The 25,046-nt window shown below is 36.3% G+C and overlaps 1 protein-coding gene across 5 annotated transcripts in view; it reads right to left on the bottom strand.

Moving 5' to 3' along the window:
• The window catches only part of TBC1D4 (TBC1 domain family member 4), a 173,917-nt gene that overhangs the window by 28,266 nt on the left and 120,605 nt on the right, over window positions 1-25,046 (bottom strand). The window contains exons 6-12 of one of the 5 annotated variants that reach the window (XM_064493086.1): window positions 23,610-23,701; window positions 23,236-23,346; window positions 19,273-19,392; window positions 12,644-12,718; window positions 11,087-11,313; window positions 9,114-9,278; window positions 5,132-5,155 (exon numbers count right to left, since the gene is read on the bottom strand). In XM_064493086.1, coding sequence (XP_064349156.1) covers window positions 5,132-5,155; window positions 9,114-9,278; window positions 11,087-11,313; window positions 12,644-12,718; window positions 19,273-19,392; window positions 23,236-23,346; window positions 23,610-23,701 — 814 coding nt within the window. Of the gene's footprint in view, window positions 1-242; window positions 718-754; window positions 922-5,131; window positions 5,156-9,113; window positions 9,279-11,086; window positions 11,314-12,643; window positions 12,719-19,272; window positions 19,393-23,235; window positions 23,347-23,609; window positions 23,702-25,046 lie in introns of those variants that run through there. The other 4 variants (XM_031466119.2, XM_031466120.2, XM_031466124.2 and 1 more) reach the window with 4 other exon arrangements.

The raw sequence follows: 25,046 nt of genomic DNA, 5'->3' as shown, positions 1-25,046 counted from the left end.
TTAGGGCAGAAATGAAACTCAGCTAGAAAAGCCACAACCCCGCGCAGATACTCAGAGGAACTTACTAGTGCCGAGGCCATCACAAGTCAGAAGAGCAATTCAGCCCTCGTCTGCCATGTTTTTATTCACTTTGTGTATCTTACCCACAGTTATCAGGTAACTCGGTTATTTCTCATCTTGATCTATCTTTCTGGAACTAGTCCTTCTAGATTAGCTACATTAAGGTTAAGAAAAAGACATACCTTTGAGCTGCACCAAAGACAGCAAATGTCATGCTGTATTAGGATACTTTAGAAAGTAGCTGATACACACATCCTGAGATAGTCAAATCCACTTCGTTAACGTATCTTGGATAAAGTGATGACCCTCATATGTGTCCACAGTTCAAAACTCTCTGCAGTACTGAATGAATATGTCCCCCTTTACTTATACTTTGGAAAGCATTAACTCCAGCATTTCCCTTTCAGAAACTATGATCCAAATGTTCTACATATAATAGTTACATTGAAATAAACACTCTCAAAGTATCTTGCATCCTCGTGTGTGACACTATCTCACTGGCAGTTACGGGCTAAATGCCCAGCTCCTGGGTGTATTTCTAGCTCCTAGTGTAGTAACTGGCAAATAATAGTAAGCACTTAAAAAATATCCACGGAATAAATTAATATTGTAAAAACATTAACTCAGAAGGTTAAATAAAATGGACAAAAAATATTGGCCAGGCTAACATATCAGGAGTAAATAAAAGATCTACCTTCTTAAAACCCTTTCTTGGTAGTCAGGACTTTTTGAGTTTTTCTGGCAAAAAGTTCTAATAGCTCCATTTCCCAAAAGCACAGACGAAGGGGTTGATGGCACAGGAAGATGCTGACAATGACAATACTGGTAAAAAACAACATAAGGCATCTTTTTTCCATATTAGTAACACACTTACATAAGGGCATCTAACAACTTAAGCCTAGAAAGCTAAATGAAATACTTACTTAAAAGTAACTATTTCAATGTCTTACCAGTTAAGTGCTCAATAAATAGTAGTTTCTCTTGACTTTTTCAGTAGCTCTAACAACAAAACTAGAATAAACCAAACCAAAGGGTTCTGAAACTTTTATATTTTAGTGCTGGAATTAAAATAGCTTTTCCAATTCCTTATTAATGACACATCAAATGTTTAGACAGTACTAAAAATGAAACTTAGAAGGACTCATATTTTCATTATTACCTGTAAAATACACAGTTTCTGGGGGAATAGGTTATAAAATTGGCGTGTAATGTACCCTTACATTAGCCCACTTTTAGAGATTTGACATTTTCATAACATCTAAAACTTTAACTCCTGTAATCTAAATAAATTAAACTAAATGACACAATTTTCCTCATATGTCTGGAATTTAATGGCCAGCTACAAGTCAAAAATTAGCTGCAAAAATGTACGATAATACTATACTAAAGGGAAGAACATACATAACACCATTGACCCTTTATCATGTACTAGAAAACGACATCCTGAAAAAGCAGTTTGGTGGCCGAGATAAGGCAAAAGCTGCCCTTCTCCATCGAGTAAGAAAAGCATGTATTCAGAAGGCAGATAAGGGTTTCCACAGTGAGTGCATGTGTGCAGCTTAGAGCAGTTTTTGATTTACATTTAATCAGCAATCTGACAAGCCTGAGGCAGTAATTTTAAGAATCAAAACCACGTGCATCAAAATCCTTACATCTCACTTTGGAAACTTCACTGGGATGAGGGGGAAAAGCTTTTGTTTTGACGTTTTGTCTTGTTTTGATTTTTGTTTTTCTTACCACAAACCTAGTTTTCACATTAACTTCTTTAATTCATCTTACCAGGTAGACAAGCATAATGTCCACCTTTTGAGTAAAAGTAAAAACAAAACAGCATGGGGTATTTAACATAGAAATAATAAAGCTAACACAAGAAGATGTACTATGAGCCAGGCACTGTTTTAAGCATTTTACAAGTATGAACTTATTTCAACCTCACAGCAAACTTATGGGGTAAGTAGTGTTACTATTCTTATTTTTAATGAGAAAACTGTAGTAGAAAGAAACTAAGAGTAACTTGCCTACAGTCTCATGGGTAAGTGGAGGAGTCAGGATTCAAACTCAGGCAGTCCAGAATCCAGACACTTAGGCACTTCAGTTTACCATGCCAATGTAAATAACTCTGCATTCGTTCAGACAAAGCTCTACTGGTTCATAAAAATAGAGCTCTCAGGACTCCCAGCATCCCCTGTATTTCTGGTGAAAGAAAAATCAGTCTCTAATTAACATTAAATCTTCTGGTCAGTAATTCTCCTCTCATTTTTTAATGGAGCAAGGTCATTTATTTCAGTAGAGAAATAACTTCAGAATAATATTACATTAGGTGTTCATTTACGTAAATGCCTCACTTTCTTTTCTTTGCTTTTGAAGTCATTGCATTCCAAAATGTAAATACTTTACATTTTTAAACAGGAGGATCAAATCAAAAACATTAACGTGGTGGAATATATACCAACATATACTGGTATATTAATTATCTTTACATTTTTTTAATGATGAAGCAAATAAGAACCATTCCCTTATTTTTTCAAATAACCTTTTTTCTCCTTCTTCTGTATTCTGGAATATCAATATGTGCATTATAAAACTGCTTCCCCAGAAGCAAACTGAGGAAAAGTATTCTGTGCTGGCATTACCTCTATCAAGAATTTTATTAAATTAAAAATTAATAACTAGGAAGGAAACACAATGTGGAAATGACCATCTCTTTTTGTATTGGTATATTCTCTATATACTTTCTATTATCAGTCACCAATTAATCAAGAACCAGAAACCATGAACACAAATGAGAACTTTTTAAGAAGATAAAAAAAATCCTATTCTGTGTGTATCACGGTGTAAGCTGAGAGGCATTTCCAAGTTCTTCTGAACACAGCATAGATCAAAAGCCGTGGATATGACATGAACCCTCCCACAGAGCTTCAAAATAACTTCTAAATACGTCCCTGAACAAGCAATTATAGGATTCACCATATCAACTATTAAATTAACATTATACCTTCTTCTATTAACATAGAATTCTTAATGCATACTTGCCTGCTTTAGTAACAATTAATTCCATTCACAATAACACCAGATATGGTAGAGAATGAGGTGTTTTAGGGGCCATTCACAGAGACTCAACTTGAAGAAGGATGCAGTCATGTTTTATTTCCCACCAGGGCAACACACAGATATGCTTTTCACAAAGATAAACTCTGAGGCCAGGACCAGTTTTACCAGGTGTTGTTCAGCTGGGCAGCAAACTAATCCCCATCCTCCAACCCCTTTGCCCCCATCTAAAATGACCAGCATTGGGGGGTGGGGGCATAACTGAGTGGTAGAGCTCCTGCTTGGCATGCAGGTGCAGGAGGGCCTGGGTTCAATCCCCAGTGCCTCCATTAAGGAAAAAAAAAAGAATATTTATAAATAAATACATAAAACTACCAGCATCATAAAGTCCAAATAAACGACTACACTGATTAAATCTATATCTAAACCTCAATGTATTACAACTCAAGATAGAAACAAAACTTGATTAATGTCATAGCAACATTTAACAGAAATGTGAAAAGGCTTTCTCTTTGTAAATGCCTCAAGAAAGGCTGCATGGACCAACCCAGTGGTGAAACCTGAGGGTTTTTCCAACGGGACCCATAGGACAATTTAACTCATAACTGTTTTAGGGGCTCTAATAGTTTATCTAAGTCCTGGCTTCAGCTGGTACACATCTGTCATCTTATGGAAAATCTTTACTAGTTCAATAAAATTGAGAATGAACTATTCTAGTGGAAATCAATCTGTAGCATCTGAGCTGGGTCAAAAGAGAGTAATTAGTGGAACAATGTGTAAAACAAGAAAAGAATGAGAAGAACAAAGAATTTTATTCCCTACATTCCATACCGAAAGAAAAATGTTTTTAATTAAGTTCTCCACATTGCAATTTAAAATTTCTCTGGGTAGCTCATTTGTTTATTCACATCCTTTTATAAGCTAAGATTATGAAAATGATACCAAGCAAGACATTAAACCTCCCTGGGGCTCAATCTCAAGCTAACCTATGTGTAAAATAAGGAAATGACAGGCCAGATGACCCCTACGGTAATACACAGACCTAATTCTATGCCTGTAGTAGAATCCAGAAGGGCACACAGTACAGCCTAATGTTTCTGTTGGGTGTTTAAAAGCAGATAAGAAATACTATTGAAATGGTCTTACAGCAAACCATAAAAAAAAAACTAGGTCAATTTCAAGTCTCAGAAAAGTCACATTTTTATCTTACCAATGTTGCCAAAATAATTTTTTCTCTTTGAGCATCTCCTTCTAGCCCAATCTTTAATACTGTGTTTTACCACACTAGAAACAAATCTAAATGTCAGTGGTCCCAAACAGGAAGATGGAGATGTGTGTTTTCCATTGAGCTTGTGATGTGAGCAAAGCACAGAAACTAGAACAAAGAATAATCCTTCTCAATTAAGTTGTTCAGCAGTGCTTCTGGATATCTACCACAGAAAGCATGTGGGTCAAGAGGAAGAGATGTCCTCACAGAGGCAGTCAGACTTCCATAATAAGGAAGTAGGTGTTTTCCTGTGTCCAGCCCAGTGGGAGGTCTGAAAAGCCTCAGCAGTGTCTCAAAATAACCGATGTGTCAGAAATTAACACGAACAGAAATAGACCAATAAGCCTTTTCAGCGAAAACCAGATTTGATTTTATGAGTATGTTTCTTTAAGAATTCTCATCTCTGCATTTCCTTGGGATTTGAAATAAACTCCTTAAATATACATATGTATCTTCAAACTAGCAAATTCAGTTCTATTAGTTCAATTTTTACATTAGGCTTTGATTGAAGGCCACAGCATAGTTCTAAGGAAATGTCAACATGGAATAGAGTAGAAACAGGATTTCTGTTTGCAATCAATGTTTTATATGATCATTCATGACCTTCAATTACACCAGGCTTCACATCTCCCTCACAGCACTGGAAGGATGGCATGCATTCAGGAGACAGCCAAAACTGACTTCTAAATTAATGGTGATAATCAGTTGGAGGAATTAATAAAATTTGTTTATGAAAACATTCAGACCTCTAATCACCTTGATTCTGAAGCAGTGTCCTGTCTAGTACCACAGGGAAACAAGGATAGGCATTAGCACAGAGAAAGAGAGATGTTTCAAACCAGGATTTAGAATAAAAAGATATTCCCATAAGACATCAATTAAGCACAGATAATTTTCAAATGTCCCATAATGAGTCATTATACTATTTTTATCAGCAAATATGAGAGAACTAAAGAACCAAAACTGAACCACAAAGTTCTTCATCAGCAAAAATCTTATTTTCTCATTGAAAAGTCTTATAAGTAGAAGTAATGACTATAATTTACTTTTGACCAACAAATTTCAACATAAATAATTTTTTAAATGGCTTAAAAGCTGAGAAGCAATAAGGAGGAAGAAAGATGTTTGTTTATAGAAGGATATATAATATTTGATAAATGGATGCTATATAAATATACATTCTTATCATACACAATTATATTTTAGTTACTAATCAGTGAAATAACATTAAATTTTTAAGAATTAATTTGAAATAAGTAAAACAAAACATATGCACATTCCCTTTCCTTTACTATGTCAATATTGTGCAAATGAACCCACTAATCAATAAACCATGATATTAAAAAGACCTTAGTTTCTTTTCTCAGCTTGTTTACAAACAATAATATAGATGTTTTTAATAATTCAGAATAGTGGTCTTGGAGAAGGATGTCTAATCTGAATTTAAAATTTAAAATTAACATGCTTATTATATAATATTCATTAGCATACATACTAACCTACCCTACACCTTACTTGACTATTAATATTTAGAGATCCACTGTATGCATCTAATAAGATACAAGGTACTCAAGTGATAAGAAAGTATATTTCATAGTATTATGGACCTCCTCTTATTATTCTGAATAGTTCCAGATATCATGGTAATTGTGTGTATATGATGTTTTCTCTGAAACCAGTGATAAGGAGAGATGTACAGTTCAGAAATTACTGGCTTAAAATCATACTCTTGAATAACCTCATTCTTAGGAAACACACACTAAAGTATTTAAAATAAAGATAGACATGGTGTCTGCAACCTGCTCACGATGGCTTAGAATAAAGAAATATATATGCATATGTATGCATGTATATAAATATAAACAGACAGAATAATAAAGCAAATGTGGTAAATGTTAAAAACAGATGAATCTGGATAAAGGGTTAGCAGTTCTCCATAATATTTTGGTAACTTTCCTGTAAATTTGAAATTAGTACCAATTAAAAAAAAAAATCCAAGACTGTAACTAGCAAATTTATGCCTAAGTGGCTTACTAATTGAAATAAATCCACTGAATGAATTTTGTCCAACAATTTTACTACTGTGTAGATACTCATTAATAATGCACAGGTAGGTACCACTAAAGACATCTACAATAACATTCAGGGAGAGTACTCTTTCAAAGCCAAAAAACTAGGAATGACCCACCCACATGTCCGCCGGCAAATGAATGGATTGCGATAGATAAAATGGGATACTCTTCAGCAATAAAAACGAATGAACTGAAGAGCACATAAAAATAGAAATGAATCTCATAGACTAAGATTCAGTGAAAGAAGCCAGATATAAAAGAATTTATGATGTATCATTCCATTTGCAGAAAGTTCAAAATGAGGCAAAACTAAACTATGGTTATTTGAGGTCAGGATGAAGGGTACAGACTGGGCGGGAAAAGGAGAGGAGCTGCAGGGGTGCTGGTAGCATCCCATTTATTGACTGGGCGGGGGCGACGTGAGGGTGTTCACTCTGTGATAACCCACTGAGCTGTATGCCTATGATCAGGGTATTTTTTAATGAAAATAAAATTGTGTCCTTTTGGCCTATTAGTTCTATGCTGTCAAATTACAAAACAGTGTAGAAAAAGTAAACACAAACATAGCACAAATTGCTCTCTGATTTTTAGAATTTCTCAGAGCCAAGAAAATATTATAAAGCACAGAAAATAGGATGGTGGTAAGAAGCCTACAAATGTAGAAGTTCTCCATATGTTTAAATATAGCATTTCAAATAAGGTGACTACAAAAAAGCTATTTTTTTCCATGCAGAACTAAGTATTTGTCCTCTGACTTCAATGTCCTTCCATTAGAATGAGGTATGAAGGGCTAAGAGAAGCTAAGTGTAAGAATAACTCATACAGCTAAGCAGAAACTACTGAAGACGAATTAAAACCTTCCATTAAAATCTGTAAATAATCTTTCTAAAAAGTCGCTGCTTTTGTACATGATAACCTATTCACAGCTAATCGTTGCCCTTCTTAGTGGCTGTCCCTAATTGTCACCTTCAGGCATGGTTCTGTTCCTGGAAGGAAACAGGAATGCTCACTTTAACATACCAGCAAGAAAATGCACATGGATGTCACTGAAAGTGTTGAATTCTCATTGATAGATAGTACAACAGGCTAAGGCAAACTGACAGTTTTATATGTGTACCTTCTTGGTTCCCTAAATTCACTGCATATTTCAAATACATGATGTTATTTTCACAGCTAACTTCTTTTAAATCTTCTCCCATAAGGTTATCCCTGAAAAACTTTTGAAAATTAATTCTTCATCAACTTTCTTCACCAGAAATTCAACGTTTCAACATAACTTTGCACTAATTCAGAGGAAAGTTCAGATTCGAAATTTTATTAATCCAATATTAATTAATCTTTCTTGGGGTGAAAAAAATTGACACACATGAACAAAAGATATTCAAAGATAATTCAAGGGTTATTCTAACTTAACTGGTTATTGCAGGTTACACCTAGATTTATATGTTAACTTTTTGGATTTCCTAAGTCTACAAGAAAAGAGGCCAAAAGAATATCCAAAAAGATTTTAGTGGCACACAGGCTAGTTGATAGCATGTATTATTTTCCTTGACTATAAGAATTGGCAATTATCAAACAAGAGAAACAACCCATATATTCATCAGCAAGAGAGTGAATAAACTGTGGTGTAGTAAATGGAATACTAGTGTGGGAGAGAAACAGCTCAGTGGTAGAGCACATGCTTAGCATGCATGAGGTCCTGGGTTCAATCCCCAGTTCCTCCATTAAAAAAATAAATAAATAAAATAAAATAATTTTTTAGTTTAATGGAATACTATACAGCAATAAAAATGAGTGGCTCAAGCTACACATAAAAATAGGAATGAATCTCAAAAATTTCTAAGCCAACAACCCCTTTAGAAGAATTCTCAATTTAATCCACTACTTTCCAAAGGCTATAACATCCCTCTGAGAATTTGCATGATCAGTAAGATTTCATGACCTCAAAAAAAAAAAACTTTAAAGGTAATTCTCAAAAAATTACTACATTCAATTTTGTGGAGCTGTAAGAGTAAAGAACAAGACTTAAGAGGCTACGCATTTCCAATACTGGGGACAAAAACAAAGCAAAATCGAATGTCTACAAGAGTCAACAGATCCCTCATGCTGTCTGAAAGAGTTGCTGTCAACTTGTTCCTGTACCCACTATGCGACTTAATACTGAGATTCACAAAAGTCAGTCATTGAAAAATCAGAGAAATGTCTCGGAAATATTCTATACACTTAAAAATAAAGATATCATATCCATCACTTTACCACAGTTGTTTAAATTAGTGGCTTTTGGGTTCCATAAGACATGTTCAGAGAGGCTAAGAATAAAAGGCACGATCAAGGAGGTTTGCTTAGTACCTGTTAGCACTAGGTCTTGTTCCAAACAAAACAAGCTTAAGACGCTGGAGCCCAAGGCAAAGAAACACACAAACAGTACAAACAATACACTCCAAAAACATAATCATGTCATCAAAAAGCTTTGAAACACTGGTTTTAAAAAGTTATCTTCAAATTAATCGGAACTGAAACCAATATATTAGAAACAGAAGAACAAGCACAACATACGGATGCATTATCGTCACTCTAAAATTAAATAGCCTTTTTTTTTTTTAGTAACATTATCAGTATATCACTGCAGAAAATGTTGCTTTGCAAACAGAGGACACTGATCTCACCTGATTTCATTTTCATACTGTGGGGACAGTCTACCTGAATTCTGATAAAAGCTTTTCAGGAAAGAGGGGGCAGTGAAGGAAGGGACAGAGAAGGAAGTGTGAAGACTTGGAAGACTGGAGGAAGAATTACTGTCCTTGTGCATGCGCCGAACTGAAGGAACAGTGCTGAGTACAGAAAATACAGCAAATTTGTCTTAATTTATATTTTGGCAGCATCTTCACTCACTATGAAATAGCATATACACAGGTTCTTGCTATTCATGTCATCAGGGCTGAATTTATATGGAAAAAAAATTTATATGCATGCAGTTCTCTATTAGACGACTAAGACTTGGTTCATTTTTAACACAAATGGAATTCTTCATCAATGCAGTGTTTCTAAGCATGTGTGTTTGTCTCTAAAAAGCACTTAACAATTCTAGGACAAAAAGTGTTTGCTTTTATATGCAAAAGATACTTCAAGGGGGAAAAGTAGGAAAGCACAAATAATCACAGGAAACAAGTTCCAGGAGGAAAAATTGATTGTCAGTAGTTCAAAGAGTTCATAACTTTTAAGATATAAACCCTTCTAAAAATTTAAGAACAACAAGCTTGGTTGTTGGAAGTCATCGTAATACCTTTGGCTTAACAGATGTTAATGTCCGTGTTCTTTCCTGCAGCCTGTAAAATTGTGCAGCCATAGTTTTAACTGAATCCCTAAATCTCCTACAAAGATTTTTTTTTCCAGAAGATTCTTTTCATAGCAAATTTTTACCATGATATAAATAGCATCTTTTCATACTGACAAAAATTCTTTGAGCATATACGTTACAAAATGTGGAAAACAAAGGAAAAAAATAGAAGCACCATTTATAGTTTAAAATAATTAATGTTTTAAGTTCTTGAAAATAATTTTTCCTTGAAAAAAAGGAACTTAATGCCTTGGGTAAATATAAATGATCATTAAAAACCTTGATATATACATGGGTAATTAATCCTTTTTCATAAAAAAATTGAGGATAATTGGTTCTATTAATTTACTTTATTTTTTATATATCCTAAATATCTTATTTTTTAATATCAAACCACTCAAAAAAACAATAAGGATTCAACTGTATCCTTAAAAGAAATGCTGGGAAATCTGGCAACAACTAATACAAAAATCAAACTTCTTTGTACTTAGAGTACTGTTTTTTTTTTTTTCTTCCCTCCTCTGACCAGGATTCCTAGCAGACTATTTCCTGTACCAAACTCATAGGTAAAGAAGAGAAACAAAATTAGCTCTAGGATATAAATTCCGATTTGTGTTACACAGGAAGATGGATAATCATTTCTACAATTCCAAATTTACCCCTTTATTATCTCTTACCAAAGTCCAAATAAACTTGTTAAATTATTTTTAAAATACTATATAAGCTAGTGTCTAATGGACACTTCCTGTCAATTATGGTATATGTATTCTTCTTTATAGATATCACTTTATTTTAGATAAAATTTTTAGCAATTTTCATATTTGGCTTTAATTTATTATGAAGTAAAATAGAGCCAAATTGTATGTCATGTAGAAGGGCAAGTCAGGTGATTTTTTTAATCCTTGTGTGTCACTGAAGGCTAACAGGAAGTTCTACTATGTTAGTTTCAAATTTTTAAACTGTTTCATCAAAACCATCATCCAGGCCACATTGAGTAACATGCATTGTTGGCAGGTTTTTCAGACAAAACAACTGCCTGATACTTTGTTTTCTCCATTTTTCCGGAAAAAAAAAAAGTTTCCATCCAAAATGCATTAACTCTTCTCTTTGGGTGGGCCTTAAAAAGCTTTCCTGTTTCCCTTAGTAAACGAAGGTGTTTATCATTCAATTTATTTGTATGGTCTTTGTGAAAACTAAAGGTTGGCTACAGCATGAAGTCATGATAAACCTTGCCTCCACAGTGGTCAGAGCAGAGTGACAGGAGAAGTCTGCCCCGCAGTCTGGAGAGAGGTCTGGACTCACCTGCACTGCTCACTGGAGCTCTGTCTCAGAAGAGGGGAGCGGACCCCGTGAGCCTTCCCATCCTGCAGGTTCAGCTTTCTCTTTGTGCTTGAAGGTGGGTGGCTGAATGTGTGAGCCCGTCTTCGAAACTGCGGGGAGTCGGAGTCCTCTTCAGGGAACGTGTGCCAAGCTGAAGACAGTGGGGAAGCCGGTGGGGTCCCCGGCGGAGAGTCTCCTGGTGAGTAGTCCTGAAATGCAAGAAGGGGGGCCTTTCTCTCCTACATGGACCATGGCAGACCTGCTCAAACACAGTGCTCAGAAGTGACAGGGTGCCTCTTCTTCCTGAGTCATGACAAACTGTCTTGGGGTTTTTAAAATTTTTACTCAATCCGTGCTGAAGGCTAATGAGTATCACCACAACCCATTTCTTCTGATAAGCAGCTGTAAGACAGCATCCGTAAAGACAGGCCAGAAAGTGAAAGGGACGATAAGAAAAGGTATTCCTTCCCCTAACCCGCTGCGGTAAAATGCTACAGAGCTACTGTACTTGTCTCACTGTTGCCAGAAAGATGAAAAGAGATCACGACCAAAGGTGGGTGGAGTCTGTAGTTACATATCTCCTGATTTCCGTGACATATCGCTTGCATGTTTCCTGTACTGTCAAAACAATATCACAGCGCTCCAGTGTCCAAGGCTCATGGCAAAGACTTCAGGAAAATAAAATAAAGCCTGTTAAGTGTCTGCCTTCACCGTGGATATTTCTATCTAACTCCGTGTTCCCTGAGGTAAAAAATTTTAACAGACATGAAAAACAGGAAATGAATGAAAAGTGAGCTATGCTGGAATGCCTCTCCTACTGCATGGGTAGGCATCATAAATCTTTCAATTTGGACAAGTATGCTGTTTATACTTTCCAGGACGGGCTTCACTGTAGAAAATGTTTAGCTTGATAAACACAGGGGAGGGCTGATAGCCTCAAAACTGGACGAAGTCCTCAATTCTACCAACAGAAAGTTTAGGGAAAATATTTGAATATTTTTCCATTAAAAACAAATAGGTTGCATTTGCCTCGGGTTACATGTTACAGGAAACAGGAAACCAAGCCTGCTGAGAATTGTCTATGAGATAAAGAAGAGACTAATGTTGCAGTTAAAAGGGTTAAAAATGGTGGGGGTGGGGGTGGCGGGCAGGGGGAGGAGTAAGAGGAGGAAAGAACAAAAGGTAAAAAGATTGCTGTACAAGTGCAGTAATTACATGGCTCATTTTTCTATGGCTTTGGATCAACAGTTGCTCAAATACTGTCCTCCAAAGTACACTCTCTCCAAACAGTAAAAGGCCCGATGGAGCAGTTAGCCAGCAAGGGAGGTGTTCTGTCCCACCGAGAGAAAGCTTCAGTTCAATGAAGAGCAACACGCTAATATCTAGAATTTTCTTTAAAATAATAAAGCCTCAAATATTTATTTTTTTCAAAGTCATAAAGGACTCATAACAAAATAACCAAGCACACCTATTATCATCTTAGTGTTGGTTTTTGCCAAGTTGCAATTAGCAGTAAAAAAGGGAGCTGTGCTTAGTTACCTTCTCTGAAGCAAGACTGTTAGACCGTTCAAAGCTGTCCACACTTCCAAGCCGACCTCTCATTCTGTTCGCTCCCTGAGGGAAGAAAATAAAATTAAATCATTCATCCAGCTTGAAGTTTTACTTTCACACTATAAAATGCAGTTGCCTCTTTAGGTTAGCATTAAATCCACCCTTTTGGGTTCATTCAAATTTCAAATTTATTGACAGCATTAACATGCCAGCACAGCAAACAGAACTATTCACACTCTACTCCGTTATTTCTAAACCAGCCGTTTGGTAACCAGATATTCAGACCAAATTTTTTGAAGTGATTTAGATTTCAAGGTTAAACATTATTCACCCGTAAAGATCAGTGAGAGCCCCATGAACTTGATGTCGCCTACAGATAAACACAAACGTGAAAGGGGACAGCACAGTGAAGCACAGCAGTTATAATGAAAATGGTTTAATGGACACAACCTCCCTACAGCCAAGATCACAACCTAGACCATAATTTATATGATAGGATCATAAGAAATGCAGGTTAAAAAAAGAAAACTATATCCTAGAATGTATGGATTTAGCTGCATTCATTATTCCATAATGTAAAATTACTTCAATAAAGCACTCTTCTCCAGAAGACTAGATATCAGTCTGCTTCAATATTAGGAATTGGTTCTTAGTTTTCTTTTCACACAGTCCTTCAACATGGATTCCACAGATGATCTAAGAAAGAAACCAAGGAGATCATCTCAATCAGTTTCCTTCACTATAGGAAGAAACTGAAGCCAAGTGTTGAAGGAAAGCATATGGAAAGGCAAGTTGGGGACCACATCACTTAGAAGGTCTTAAGAGACTAAATACAGACTGAGACGTTCTACACAGCTCTTAAAGACATGGGAGAGTTCTAAAAAGAATAACTAGAAATACAAGTCATGTCAGTGTGACAGTGACACTACACAATGAAAAACATACAGTATTTGTGTAGCCCTGTACAGTTTTAAAGTGTCTCCTCAAACATCCTTGGGTTTAATTTTGGCAAAGGGGGTAAGAGGTTAAGTTTCATCTTCTTTTTTTTTTTAATCAACTTCATTTTTAGTCAAAGTAATACCTACACAAAGTTTCAGAAGTCAAATTGTGCTACCAAGCTTATAATGATAAGTAGTACTCACCAGCCCCCTCTCTTACACATGGAATTCCATTCCCCAAAAGCAAACACTTGAAACTATTTATGTCAATGCTTCTGCTACTCAGCTTGCATTACTATTCCTTAATCTTTCCATTTTAGGCATTATCTATTGACTTTACTCTGGATGACGACACTTTAGGATTCTTACTTCATTACCTACCCCCATACACTCTTCTCTCCTCCCTCTTTTCTCAGCACAGTTATATCACAAGTTTCAGTTAAATCAATATTTTATGCTTAGATTTTTATGACCTTATAAATGCTGTTTGCACCTGAGCTACATTTTACAATTAATACAACTCATATCTGGTACAGTTTGTTTTTCATGAAGTTAACAGCTGCCCCAGCAATCACTAATTTGTTACAACTAATTTACTTATTTATCACCAATTTATTGCCAATAAATTTCAATATGATCAAACATCACATAATCCATCAATTACATTTCTTTCTTTTTGCTCTGAGCTGCCCATTTGGCAGACCTCTCTCCTCCTGTCCCAGTCTGGACTGGTAGCAATTTAGGCTTGCTAAACAGATGTTTCCAGTATTTTCCCTCACTATCAACCAATAAATTTTCCTTGATGCTATTTTATATTGGAATTTCTGTTTCCTTGAGGTCATGTCTTCCTCTTTTTTAGTGTACTTCCTCATTTTGGTGTAACATATGCTCCAGGTGCTTTCTGAGAAAGGAAGACTGGGAAGTAAGGTTTTTTTTTTTTTAATTTACATTTCTGTCAATGTAATTGTTCCATCGCTTATATTTCATTAATAGTTTGGCTGAATATACAATTCTGGCTGGAAACTTTCCTTCAGAGTACGTTAGTATTGCTCAAGTGTCTTCTGGTTCAGAAGTCTAGTGTCACTGTGATCCTTGAACTGTACGTCTGACCTGCTGTTTCTCTCTGGGGCAGAATCTAAGTGTACCCTTGGGTGCTCTGAAATTTCACAACCAAGTGCCTTGGCACGGCTTTCCTCAGTTCTCCTATTGAGCCCATTAAGTCTTGAAACCTGTCCATCAGCTCTGAGAAACTTTGTAAACGATTTCTTTGAAAATTTCTGCATGCATTTTCTTTCTAGAACTCCTACCATTTGGCTTTTGGATCTCCAGATGGATCCTTTAACTTTTTACCTCATTCTCCTATTTTCCATTTCTTTGTCATTTTGCTTTACTTTCTGGAAGATTTTTTTCAACTCTAGTTTCCTAGCCTTTCTTCTTATGTCCACTATCAGAAAGTGTTAAGAGTTCTTTCCTGTCCTCATTTGGCTCTGTTATATTTATGCCATCCTATCTCGTTACACAGAAGCAATATTTATTCTTATCTATGTGTATCAATTACAGTTTTCTATCTTTGGTTGCTCCCTAAATAACAACTATATCAATAATAAAATGAATAGCTGCATCTAACATTCCTGAATGCTTGTCACTGACAGAGACTACGTTGAGTATTTTACGGTGCATAACCTCATTTAATCCCCACAACAACGCTAATGAAGTAGCGGTCGTTATTTAGCTCAACTTTACAGAGAAGGAGACTGAAGCTCTGATAGATGAGGTTGCCAACGTTTATACAGTTTAAGGGCAGAGCAGCCATTTGAATTCAGGGAGCATCAACTTTCAACTGAAGCTCTTGAGCTCTTACTCAGTACTCTTTCCTGAAGATAGAGCTCTCTGAAAAGTGGAATTACAAATAAAGCCAATTAGCCTACGATGGTTAAGTGTTATTTTGCAAATGCCCTAGAACTTGATGAAGGCTCTTTCAAGATCTTCAGCTCTACACTAAAACATGACCTACTTCCAACAATAAACCATACACATGGCTGATAAATTATTGGATGAGTGTGTGTGGACAAGAAAAACAGGCCACGTTGCTTCCTGCTATTTTTTAACTGCTATTGACAAACCACCCTGACTGGTTATCTCAAACAGGTTATTTGGTCACAATAGAGAAAGTAGCTGGATGGGTATCAAACCATTTCCATCGTTAGAAAAGCAACATAAATCACACATTTTACTCATAGGCGTATTTTATCCATGAATGTTTCTTACACACAAAGAAAAACAAACTTACTTTAAAATTATACTCTACCACAGTCATTAATTCACACATTTCAACAAGTGAGGACAATGGATATTATTCTGAAAAATATGTGAAATGAGGGCTGTTTCCCAATGATTCATCCTTTGTATTAGTAAATATTTCTCTTTTAGAAATATATACATATATTAATAAATATATTAGTAAATCATTCTCTTTTAGAAATGTATAAATATATTAATAAATATATTAGTAAATATTTCTCTTTTGGAAAACTTTAAGAAAAACAACAACCAAGCAGAATACAAAACTCTTTCTTCCCGTCTTTGAACAGAGTTTTTTCTATATTTTTTGCTATATTATGATTTGGTAACGCATGTGTTGAGCCTTTTCCCTTGGACCCACTTTTTAATTGTTATTGAGCTGAGCTTTAAAGCATTTTAGAGATGTATCCTATTACATAAACAACTATAGTTAGTTAAATAAAATATTTTGACATTTAAAAATAGCAATTATGAGCCAAACTCTATGGCTGGAGTGTCAACTTTCTACTCTATCACTCAGAAAAAAAAAAAAAAAACCTGGCAAGTTTTAGAAGGACACAAAACCCCTTTCCTATGTAACCTTTGATACAACATGGATAGCTGCCAACCTTCCCGACAAGTCCATTCTGCTGCATATGACGCAAGCAAGACCTGGTTAGGTCACATAATTTATGACCCTTGGCAGCACCCTGGGACACAAAAGCTACAGTACCCACCTTGACCAAAATAGATTGGCTGCAGCCTTGCTGAAAAGTCATCACAGCCATTCAAGGCTAATGTGAGCAGTACTTCAAAGCCGTGCAAGCACTGCACGATGCCAAGGTACTAAGAGGGGATAAAGAGCGAACGACTCTGGATACCCCCGTGTTCTTTTGTAAATGACAGAGCTTTCAGAGCTTACGGCTCATATCGCCGTACGTACCACCTCCTATCTACAGTGTGAAAGCTTCCTAACCTCCAGATATTTCATCTGCGCAGTAATGTGATATAAGCAGGTATGAGGATGCCCGTTTCACAAAGGGGTAAATTATGGCTTAAAAAAGGCAAATAATTTGTCCAAGATCCTAAGTATAAAACCTGCTAGGGCCAGGTCTTGAATTCAGATCCCCTGACCACCTACTTAAATAATCCCTCTACTCAAATTCTCATTAAACACAATGAGATAGAAGAGAAAAGGAGGGAGAGAGGGAATAAGGGAGAAAGAATGAACATAACTAAGCTATAAATTTTGAAGAAAAAGGGGCAGGGAATTTTTATGAAAAGTTGCATCAACACACTTCTGAGAATATTAAAACAAATATATGTATGTATATGCATGACTGGGACATTGTGCTGTACACCAGAAACTGACACATTGTAATTGACTGCACTTCAATTAAAAAAAAAGCACACACACACTTCAGGCAGATCTTCTAAATGCTCTTTTCCTAGATTCTATTTTTAAGAAAATAATAGCACTGTCATATGACCATGTCTGCTGTAAGGCATTTGTTAGAATTAGAAGAATCTCAATCACTAACAGAAATACCCATAAAAGTATTTTGAGTTACTACTTTATATAAAATAGATATACTGTCCTACTGTACAGCACAAGAAACCATACTCAGTATCTTGTAATAACCTATAATGAAAAAGATGAAAAGGAATAAATATATTTGTACAACTGACTCACTGTACACCAGGAACTAACACAACACTGTCAACCAACTATACTATAATAATTTCTTCTAGCACAGAAATAAAAATAAGAACACCAGACATCAGAAGTTACTGCTTCCCAATGCACTACTACATTTGACTTTGTAATTAATAAGTATTAATTATATCCAGTCAAATTCCATGATCAAATTTTCAATATATTAATTTATTTTTCATACCCAAATAGACTCATAGTTTCCTACTTTACACAACAGGTTACAATCTATTGCTGTCATTTATTTTGATGTTCATCTTGTTTCAGATGGCACCTGTGGGAGCCCTTCAAGGTTTTTATGGCCTTATGACATGTTGCCATCTCTCTTTGAGCACTTCCTATTTAGAACACCAAGATGCTCTGGACTTAACTTGTACTTTCCCTCTAGTCCTAAAACTAGCCATTTCTCCAAGAATCCTGGTTCCTTCTTGGAGAATGTATGTAGAAACCCAAAATCTGAGTGCTAGTCACAAAATATGGGTCATCCAACCAGGCTTAGTTTATTATTTGGTACACAAAGAAAAGCTATCCCAGTTCCTATCAGTGGACCCAGTCAGGGAACATATGTATGTATTTACACACACAAAAGTATATCAATACATATATATACATGTATGTGTAACATTATATACCTAATTCTATTGCTTGAAAAAAAATACATATATAAAACCAAGATTCCATGCTGCTATCTCTGAGCTGAATCCAACAACACAGAATGCATTCTAATTTCCTCTCTTTCCATATTTGAAATTTCCTTCTCCCAAAATCCCACTATCCTAAAACATTTACATATTCAATCACTCCCCTGTGTGTAACCCATCTCCAGGATTGCCACCTTCCACTCTCCTCACCCCACTCAGACTCCAACACCCCCACCCATGGGTGCCATCCTCACCCTGCTCAGACTCGAACTCCTTGTACTGGGCACCCTGAATGCTTTCTCCCCTCTACCCTGACTCTGACACCCTGCACCAGGCCCATCCCTCTGCAGGATGCCCTTTTCACTCACTCACACTCCACTTCCAGAAACCAGGCTGCCCCCAGAGGCTGACACCCTGCTTACTGCACTCTGGTTTCTACACACTGCACTGGGCCAACCACACTCGCAGCACCCATATGGGATGTCTCCCTGCACTAAGCTACCATGGCTCCCTTGCCTTACAGACCCAAGATATCTACCTTATTGTGTCTTGTCTAACAACAGCTTTAGAAGTGAACTGGACAGGAAGAAGAAAATGAAGAGTTTGCTTACTTTTAAACAGAATGCATAAATTCACTCAATGGTATATACACATTTCTGTTAACGTATACTTACTATTTTCAGCACTCCCTATCAGCTCCTAAGAACAAGCAAAAGAAGGGCTTCTTTGTAACTTTATGGGGCAAATGATAAAACGTTCTTACAGGATTGGGCATCAATATTGTTTCCCCTTTTCTATACGAATATCTCAACTATTAAATCTTTACTGCTCAAATTCAGGTATCAGAGGCACCAGAATAAATCTAGATCTGAGGATGAAGCTTATTTTCAGAGATTATTTTAAATAAGTGTTAACTAACTTATTATAACTAACTAGTCATCTTAGTAGATTTTTTAAAGGAAATCTGGAATCCAGTTGAGAATGAAGCAAAATAGTTAAAAGACATAGACAAAAATACCTTGAAGAGCCTCAGTTTAATCTTACCCTTGAGAAGATATTTTCCAGGGAGCTAGTTAAGGATCTCTTAGCTTTATTTTTCAGAATGTCAAGTTTGAACCTTCCACTGCTTGTTGTATTTTCCGGGATTGTACTATTTGAAATAGTCTATAGAAAGAAAAACATAAATTTTAGTTTGGAAATACTCAAGGTTAAATGAGGCTTTAAAGACAGGCTTATGACTAAGCCATTAAAAAGCACAAGAACTCTTCTATAGCACTATTAAGAAGCAATAATTTAAGTTCCACATTGTGAACACACTGATTATAAGGAAAAGAGTTTAATTTTTAATATTATAAGTAATAAAAAAGACAGAGAAGAGCCTTTCCTTTATGCTAATACATTCCTGCTGCATTTAACAAAAATTAAACTTGAGATGTCAATTTTCACTGCTGTTATTTTGATTAACAATTATAACTAGCCCTTTCCAAGTTGCATATTTTACCCAAATTACCAAGAAAAACACAAGAAATAGGTTTCAAATAATAAAGTAGCTTTTGGATTCTGCTAATGCCTTTGTTACAATTCCAGTTTCACTTGTGAGTGGTTCATTTATCTTTTCAATCAACAAGTATTCCCTGAGAGTACTAAATTGTATGAGACCCTACAATGTGTGTACTGGATTATGTTCTCTAAATATTTTATCCTGTATAGAGATAAAAAGCCACTGTGTATATGACATGGTTCTTAGTTCCAGAAAACTTCCAGAAGAGACCTTACCTTTTGCCTGGGGAGGGAACATATTCACATGTAGCAGTGAAGCAAAGCAGCACATTAAGTATCAAAGATGGAACCATGTTTTTGTGGTTCTCTACGGTCAGGAAGAAAAGGATATACAGGATTCAGGCAGAAGAAAGGGGGTGAAGACTTTCCCAACATTGAGGAAAATTATAAAGACTGGAATGCTCACAGGAGAGGGTGTCAGTGCAGGCATTTAACTAAAATAGAGGGAAGTAGTAGAAGGTAACCTGGGAAAGTGAAGCTGGAGATGAAACCTTGAATGGTCTTAAGTGCTGGGTAATTAGTAAGAATCACTGATCAGAATGGACAAGCAGAGGGGCATTACTGTGAAATTCATATTTGGAGAAGATTTATCTGAAAGGAATGTTCAAAAACCACCTGAAGGACTGGGAAATCAGAGACTGGAAGGCCAGACTGGAGGCTCTGGGACAGTCTACATAGGAGGCAATAAAGGTCTGTCCTTGAGCTGGCCCCATGGGATCATCTAAGGAGTTATGACGCCCATCAAAAAGGAAACAAAAGAATGGGTAGGGATGTAAGCTGGCCTGAGTTCGGGGTGTGTATAAGGACTGGAGTGGCTCATTATTCTAAGGCTTCAGGCTGAATGATGTGACTAAAAGAGAGAAACTGCACTGGCACTTAGCAGTTGACACAGCTGCTCAGTAAATACCAGGTGAATAATTAGAAGGAAGAAAGGAAAAGAGAAAGGGAAGGGAGAAGAGAGGGACAGGGAGGAACTTAAGTATACTGGCAGGAAAGCAAACACAATTTGTTAAAATCTCCTCCTCTGTGATCTTGAGTGACCGCCATAATGTAGAAAATGCATATCACTACTCACGTACCGCCTTTGGCCTTCTGGTCAACATCGCTACCACCATCAATGACTGATACAAGCAAACCCACTGACAGATCTTAGTCTTTATGTTTCTGGACCTTCCGATGTCACTGAACATTGTTGATCTTCTTTGAACTTTTCTCCTAACTTGGTCATCCACCATAAGAAGTCTTTCTACCTCATAATTCCCTTTCTGACTTTATCACTGGCTCTGTTTTAATTCACTCATTGCCTGAATTGTAGGTATTCCTCAGAATATCCCCCTCTGACTTCAAATCTGTGCCAAAGCTCATTGTCTTCCATATTTATGAGGTCAGGTCAAATTTTTCTATGAGCACCAAATTCATTTTTCTAATTAAATCTCACACACACTTCGAAAACTGAACTCATTTCTTATTTCCAACCCATGTCCCACTTTTGCCTTCTTTCTGTATTTCCTAGCTATTTCATCCTGTTTCCCCAAGTCTGAAACCTTGAAGTCTCTCCCAGCAAGTCCCTCTACCTTCCTTTACGTACCTATCCTGTCAGTCACTGAGTCCTAAGCATCATGCCTCCCAAATGGCTCCTGACTCAGTCCCTTGCTCACACCTCCAGGGCTCCAGTTCAGCCTCTCTCTGAGCAAAATAAATTTTTCAGGGCAGAATCATTGAATCTATTTATGTACCAATGCTATCTCTGTCTGGTACATATTTATATCATTCTACCAATCACATCATATTTCCATATTTTAATTTATTTGATTACATGTTGGTTTCTCCTTCTAAACAGTTAGATGGCAGAAAAGCACTGTTATCATTCATCACCATGCCTAGTACATAGTATACACTTGATAAATGAATCACTTTTCAAATTTTCTATTCCAAAATTCTCTTAATTCAAGATTGTGACTTACGTCCTAGACACTGTCAACCCTCTCACCCACCAACCTGACCCACAAACTGACCATCACTGTGACAGCAGAATTCTCTTTTTTAAAAAATTGTTATTATATATATATGCTTTCTTTTCTTTTTTGTTTTTTTGTTGTTGTTGTTTTGTTTTGTTTTCTTTTCTTTGTCAGGGGGAGGTAATTATGTTTATTCATTTACTTATTTTAAGGGAGGTTGTGGGGACTGAATCCAGGACTTCATGCATGCTAAGCACACACTCTACCACTGAACTATACCCTCCCCACTACTGAATTCTCTCCTTAAAGTACAAATCTGATTCTCTCACACTCTTACTTGAAATCCTTCAATGACAAAGTCAGGCCTAGCCCTTAAGTATCTTCATCATCTCACCACTGCCCAGCCTTCCAGCCTTATTTCCCCATCAATTCCTAAGTGAACCCTAAAAAACCACTATGTCCTTGGAGGGCCTGCATGGACTATTTTTTCACTCACAATCACAAAGTTTAACTCTGCGCTCAAGGTTCCTGTCTTAAAACATACTTCCTCAACTGTTCTGATTAGCAAACTTTATCTCCCCTAAAACTCCAGCCCCACCCCCGCCAAATCTCTTCCTCTTGAATTCTTTCATTCTTCCCTCTACCTTACTTTCCAATCCAGCTCCAAAGCAAACACGGAGCTACTTCTGTGTTCATAGCACATTCTTTTAAAAAGCCATCCTGTTGCCTCTATTATATGTATCTATTTATGTCTGCATTCCCTTTTGGGTTATTTCAGCTCTTCTCTGGGGACTGCACCACACATGTCTCTTTTGTCACCATTATCACATAGCTTGCCTCATAGGAGTTCCTCTAAAGATGCTTGTGAAACAAATAATTAAGGAATCACTAATTGCATGAAATGTGATTTGTCCTGAATAGAGTGAAACAAAGACAGAACCTGAACTAGTGTAATTAAGAAGTAAATAGGTCGTGATCTCCTTATATGTTGTTGCCACGGTCTTGCTCTATCTGCATGCGGCTGGGAACACATTCTAAATCACATGTACAAGAATATCATCCCTTAGTTGGCAGACAGGGTAGCCGTTTCCATGACATTACTGCTTCTTTGCATGTTTGCTCTTTACTATCTGAGGCTGTGTAAGCTTTTAGTGAAATAAGATGTTCATAAAAACTGAAATAAAATAATGAATATAACTAAAAATGTATGCTCATGCTAAATCATAAACATTTGATATTACTGTTTTTATACCAAAACCCACATATGTTCGTACATTTTAAAACCATCATTACTTTATCACAATGCGCAAACACTTGCTAAAATTTACTTTAAGACTTCTAAAATGCTGGAGAGGAAAAAAAAAGACAATGAGGGCTTAGCCCTAACAGTGAGAACACGAAGGAAAGAAACTCCTTTCACACCTTCTGTGATATTTTCCCTGAATATATATATATATTTTTAAAGTAGATCAAGGAGAAAACATCTCACCGATGGGCCTTCCCCGATGTGAATGTGTGTCCTCTGCTTGGCTTCACACAGCTGCCTCAGATGCAAAATCACAAGTTCATTTTCCTCCTGGTCATTGATTGGCTTCATTTTCTGTTGAACAGATAAACCAAGAACACATCATGGCAAGACAGCTTCTACTGCTTTATTTTATTCACAGTTTTCTGTCTGGTAGACACACGTAAATAAAGCTAGGCATTTAGCACAAGTCACAGTGGCATTCAAGTTCCTATCAAATAGTACAACAGGATACATATCTTTAACTGCAGAGAGAGAAATGAAAAAGGAAACTCACAAAAACAGGAGCCACTTCTCATTCCTTAGATCTTGTTTGTGAGGACTACAAACAATGTTACCTGAACTCGTTCAAAGATGTCAGCTTGCTCATTATCTGTCAGTGATGACAGATGCCTTTGTATCACCAGCTTGGCTCTTGGCGGGTAGAGACCTAGGGGAGATGATGGGGAGTGGCGTTAAACAGATTCCAGCCCTGGAGATCAAGATGTATATATAGAGTGCACTGTGGCTTGTCCCTTCACCAGCAGGCTCTGAAGTTAAGTCTTCTCAAGGAGACGTTTTCCTGCCTACAACAAACCTTGAAACACTGCAAGGAAATGATTAAAACAAAATGGAAAACCTCCTCACCAAAATCAGTTGCCCTGGTCAGTGGTCCTGAGGTCAGATTTAACAAAAACTGTCTAGATCTTAAAAAAAAAATCTAAAAAATTAAAACTTGATATATAAAAAAGAATAACTAATAATATTAAAAAGCATGAATATATGTATGTTCCTATATGACTGAAGTATTGTGCTGTACACCAGAAATTGACACATTGTAAACTGACTATATTTCAATAACAATATTTTTTAAAATAATAATAATAATAATTTTTAAAAAGCAGAGCTAGAGGTTAGACAGGAAGCTCTCCCCCTTCTGCAAGTCTTGGTAATAAAATTTCAAGCACAGCCTGAGTATTTAGGGACATTTTTTAGTGCTATTATTTTACCTCTTTAAATTGTTTACCTCTTTGTATCGTATTATTTATATATCTACTGCACTTCTACACATAATTTATAGTAAGTCCTTGGGCAAATATTTTTTTCCAAGAAAACATTTTTGTTTTTATAAAATTTTTAAAAAGGGGAAATGTAATTCATATTTACAATAATTCACCTGACCATCCATTTTTCAGGAACAGATCTCCTTTACACAGTTAAGTGCCACTTGTAGTATTGCTACTGTAAGTGGATTAGAAAGAGGATATCTGGCTATATATAGTATTTAATGAATCTTATCGGTAGATTGCACTTTAAAATCCCTAGGAGAGATTCACCACAAAATATGCATTGTTTTAAAAGAACTCAAATTCATTTCTTGATGGTTAGAACATACACAGTGCCACCATGGGACCTGTTTTAAACCACTGTGCAGTAGACAATGGGAATTAGAAAGAAGAAAAGCTTCTAAAGACTTCTCAGCTTTTCCTTTCTTTGTGCAATGTACAACAAAATGTTGTGAAAAATCTGTGATCACGTACAGAAATAGTGGGCACTAAAATTCATTTTGATGGTGTGATGCCACTCAGCACCACAGCTTATTATTCGCTGGGAAAGTCTCCTTAAGAGGCTCTTTAGGCAATATATTAGGAAACTGATTCATATAATTGTTCTTGTTTTATGTTGTTTACTATTCCAGTATGTTACTGGCATGTGAAGGAGGATAAAAGATTAAAAAGGAGAGAAGTAATTTTATAATGAAAAATTCCTGAGACCACATTGACCAGGTGATAAGC

This window comes from Camelus dromedarius, chromosome 13 (genome assembly GCF_036321535.1).
Source record: "Camelus dromedarius isolate mCamDro1 chromosome 13, mCamDro1.pat, whole genome shotgun sequence".
In the NCBI taxonomy this organism is placed as follows: domain Eukaryota; kingdom Metazoa; phylum Chordata; class Mammalia; order Artiodactyla; family Camelidae; genus Camelus; species Camelus dromedarius.
Note: the sequence above shows the minus strand (reverse complement) of the source record. Positions and strands in the feature narration are given on the sequence as shown.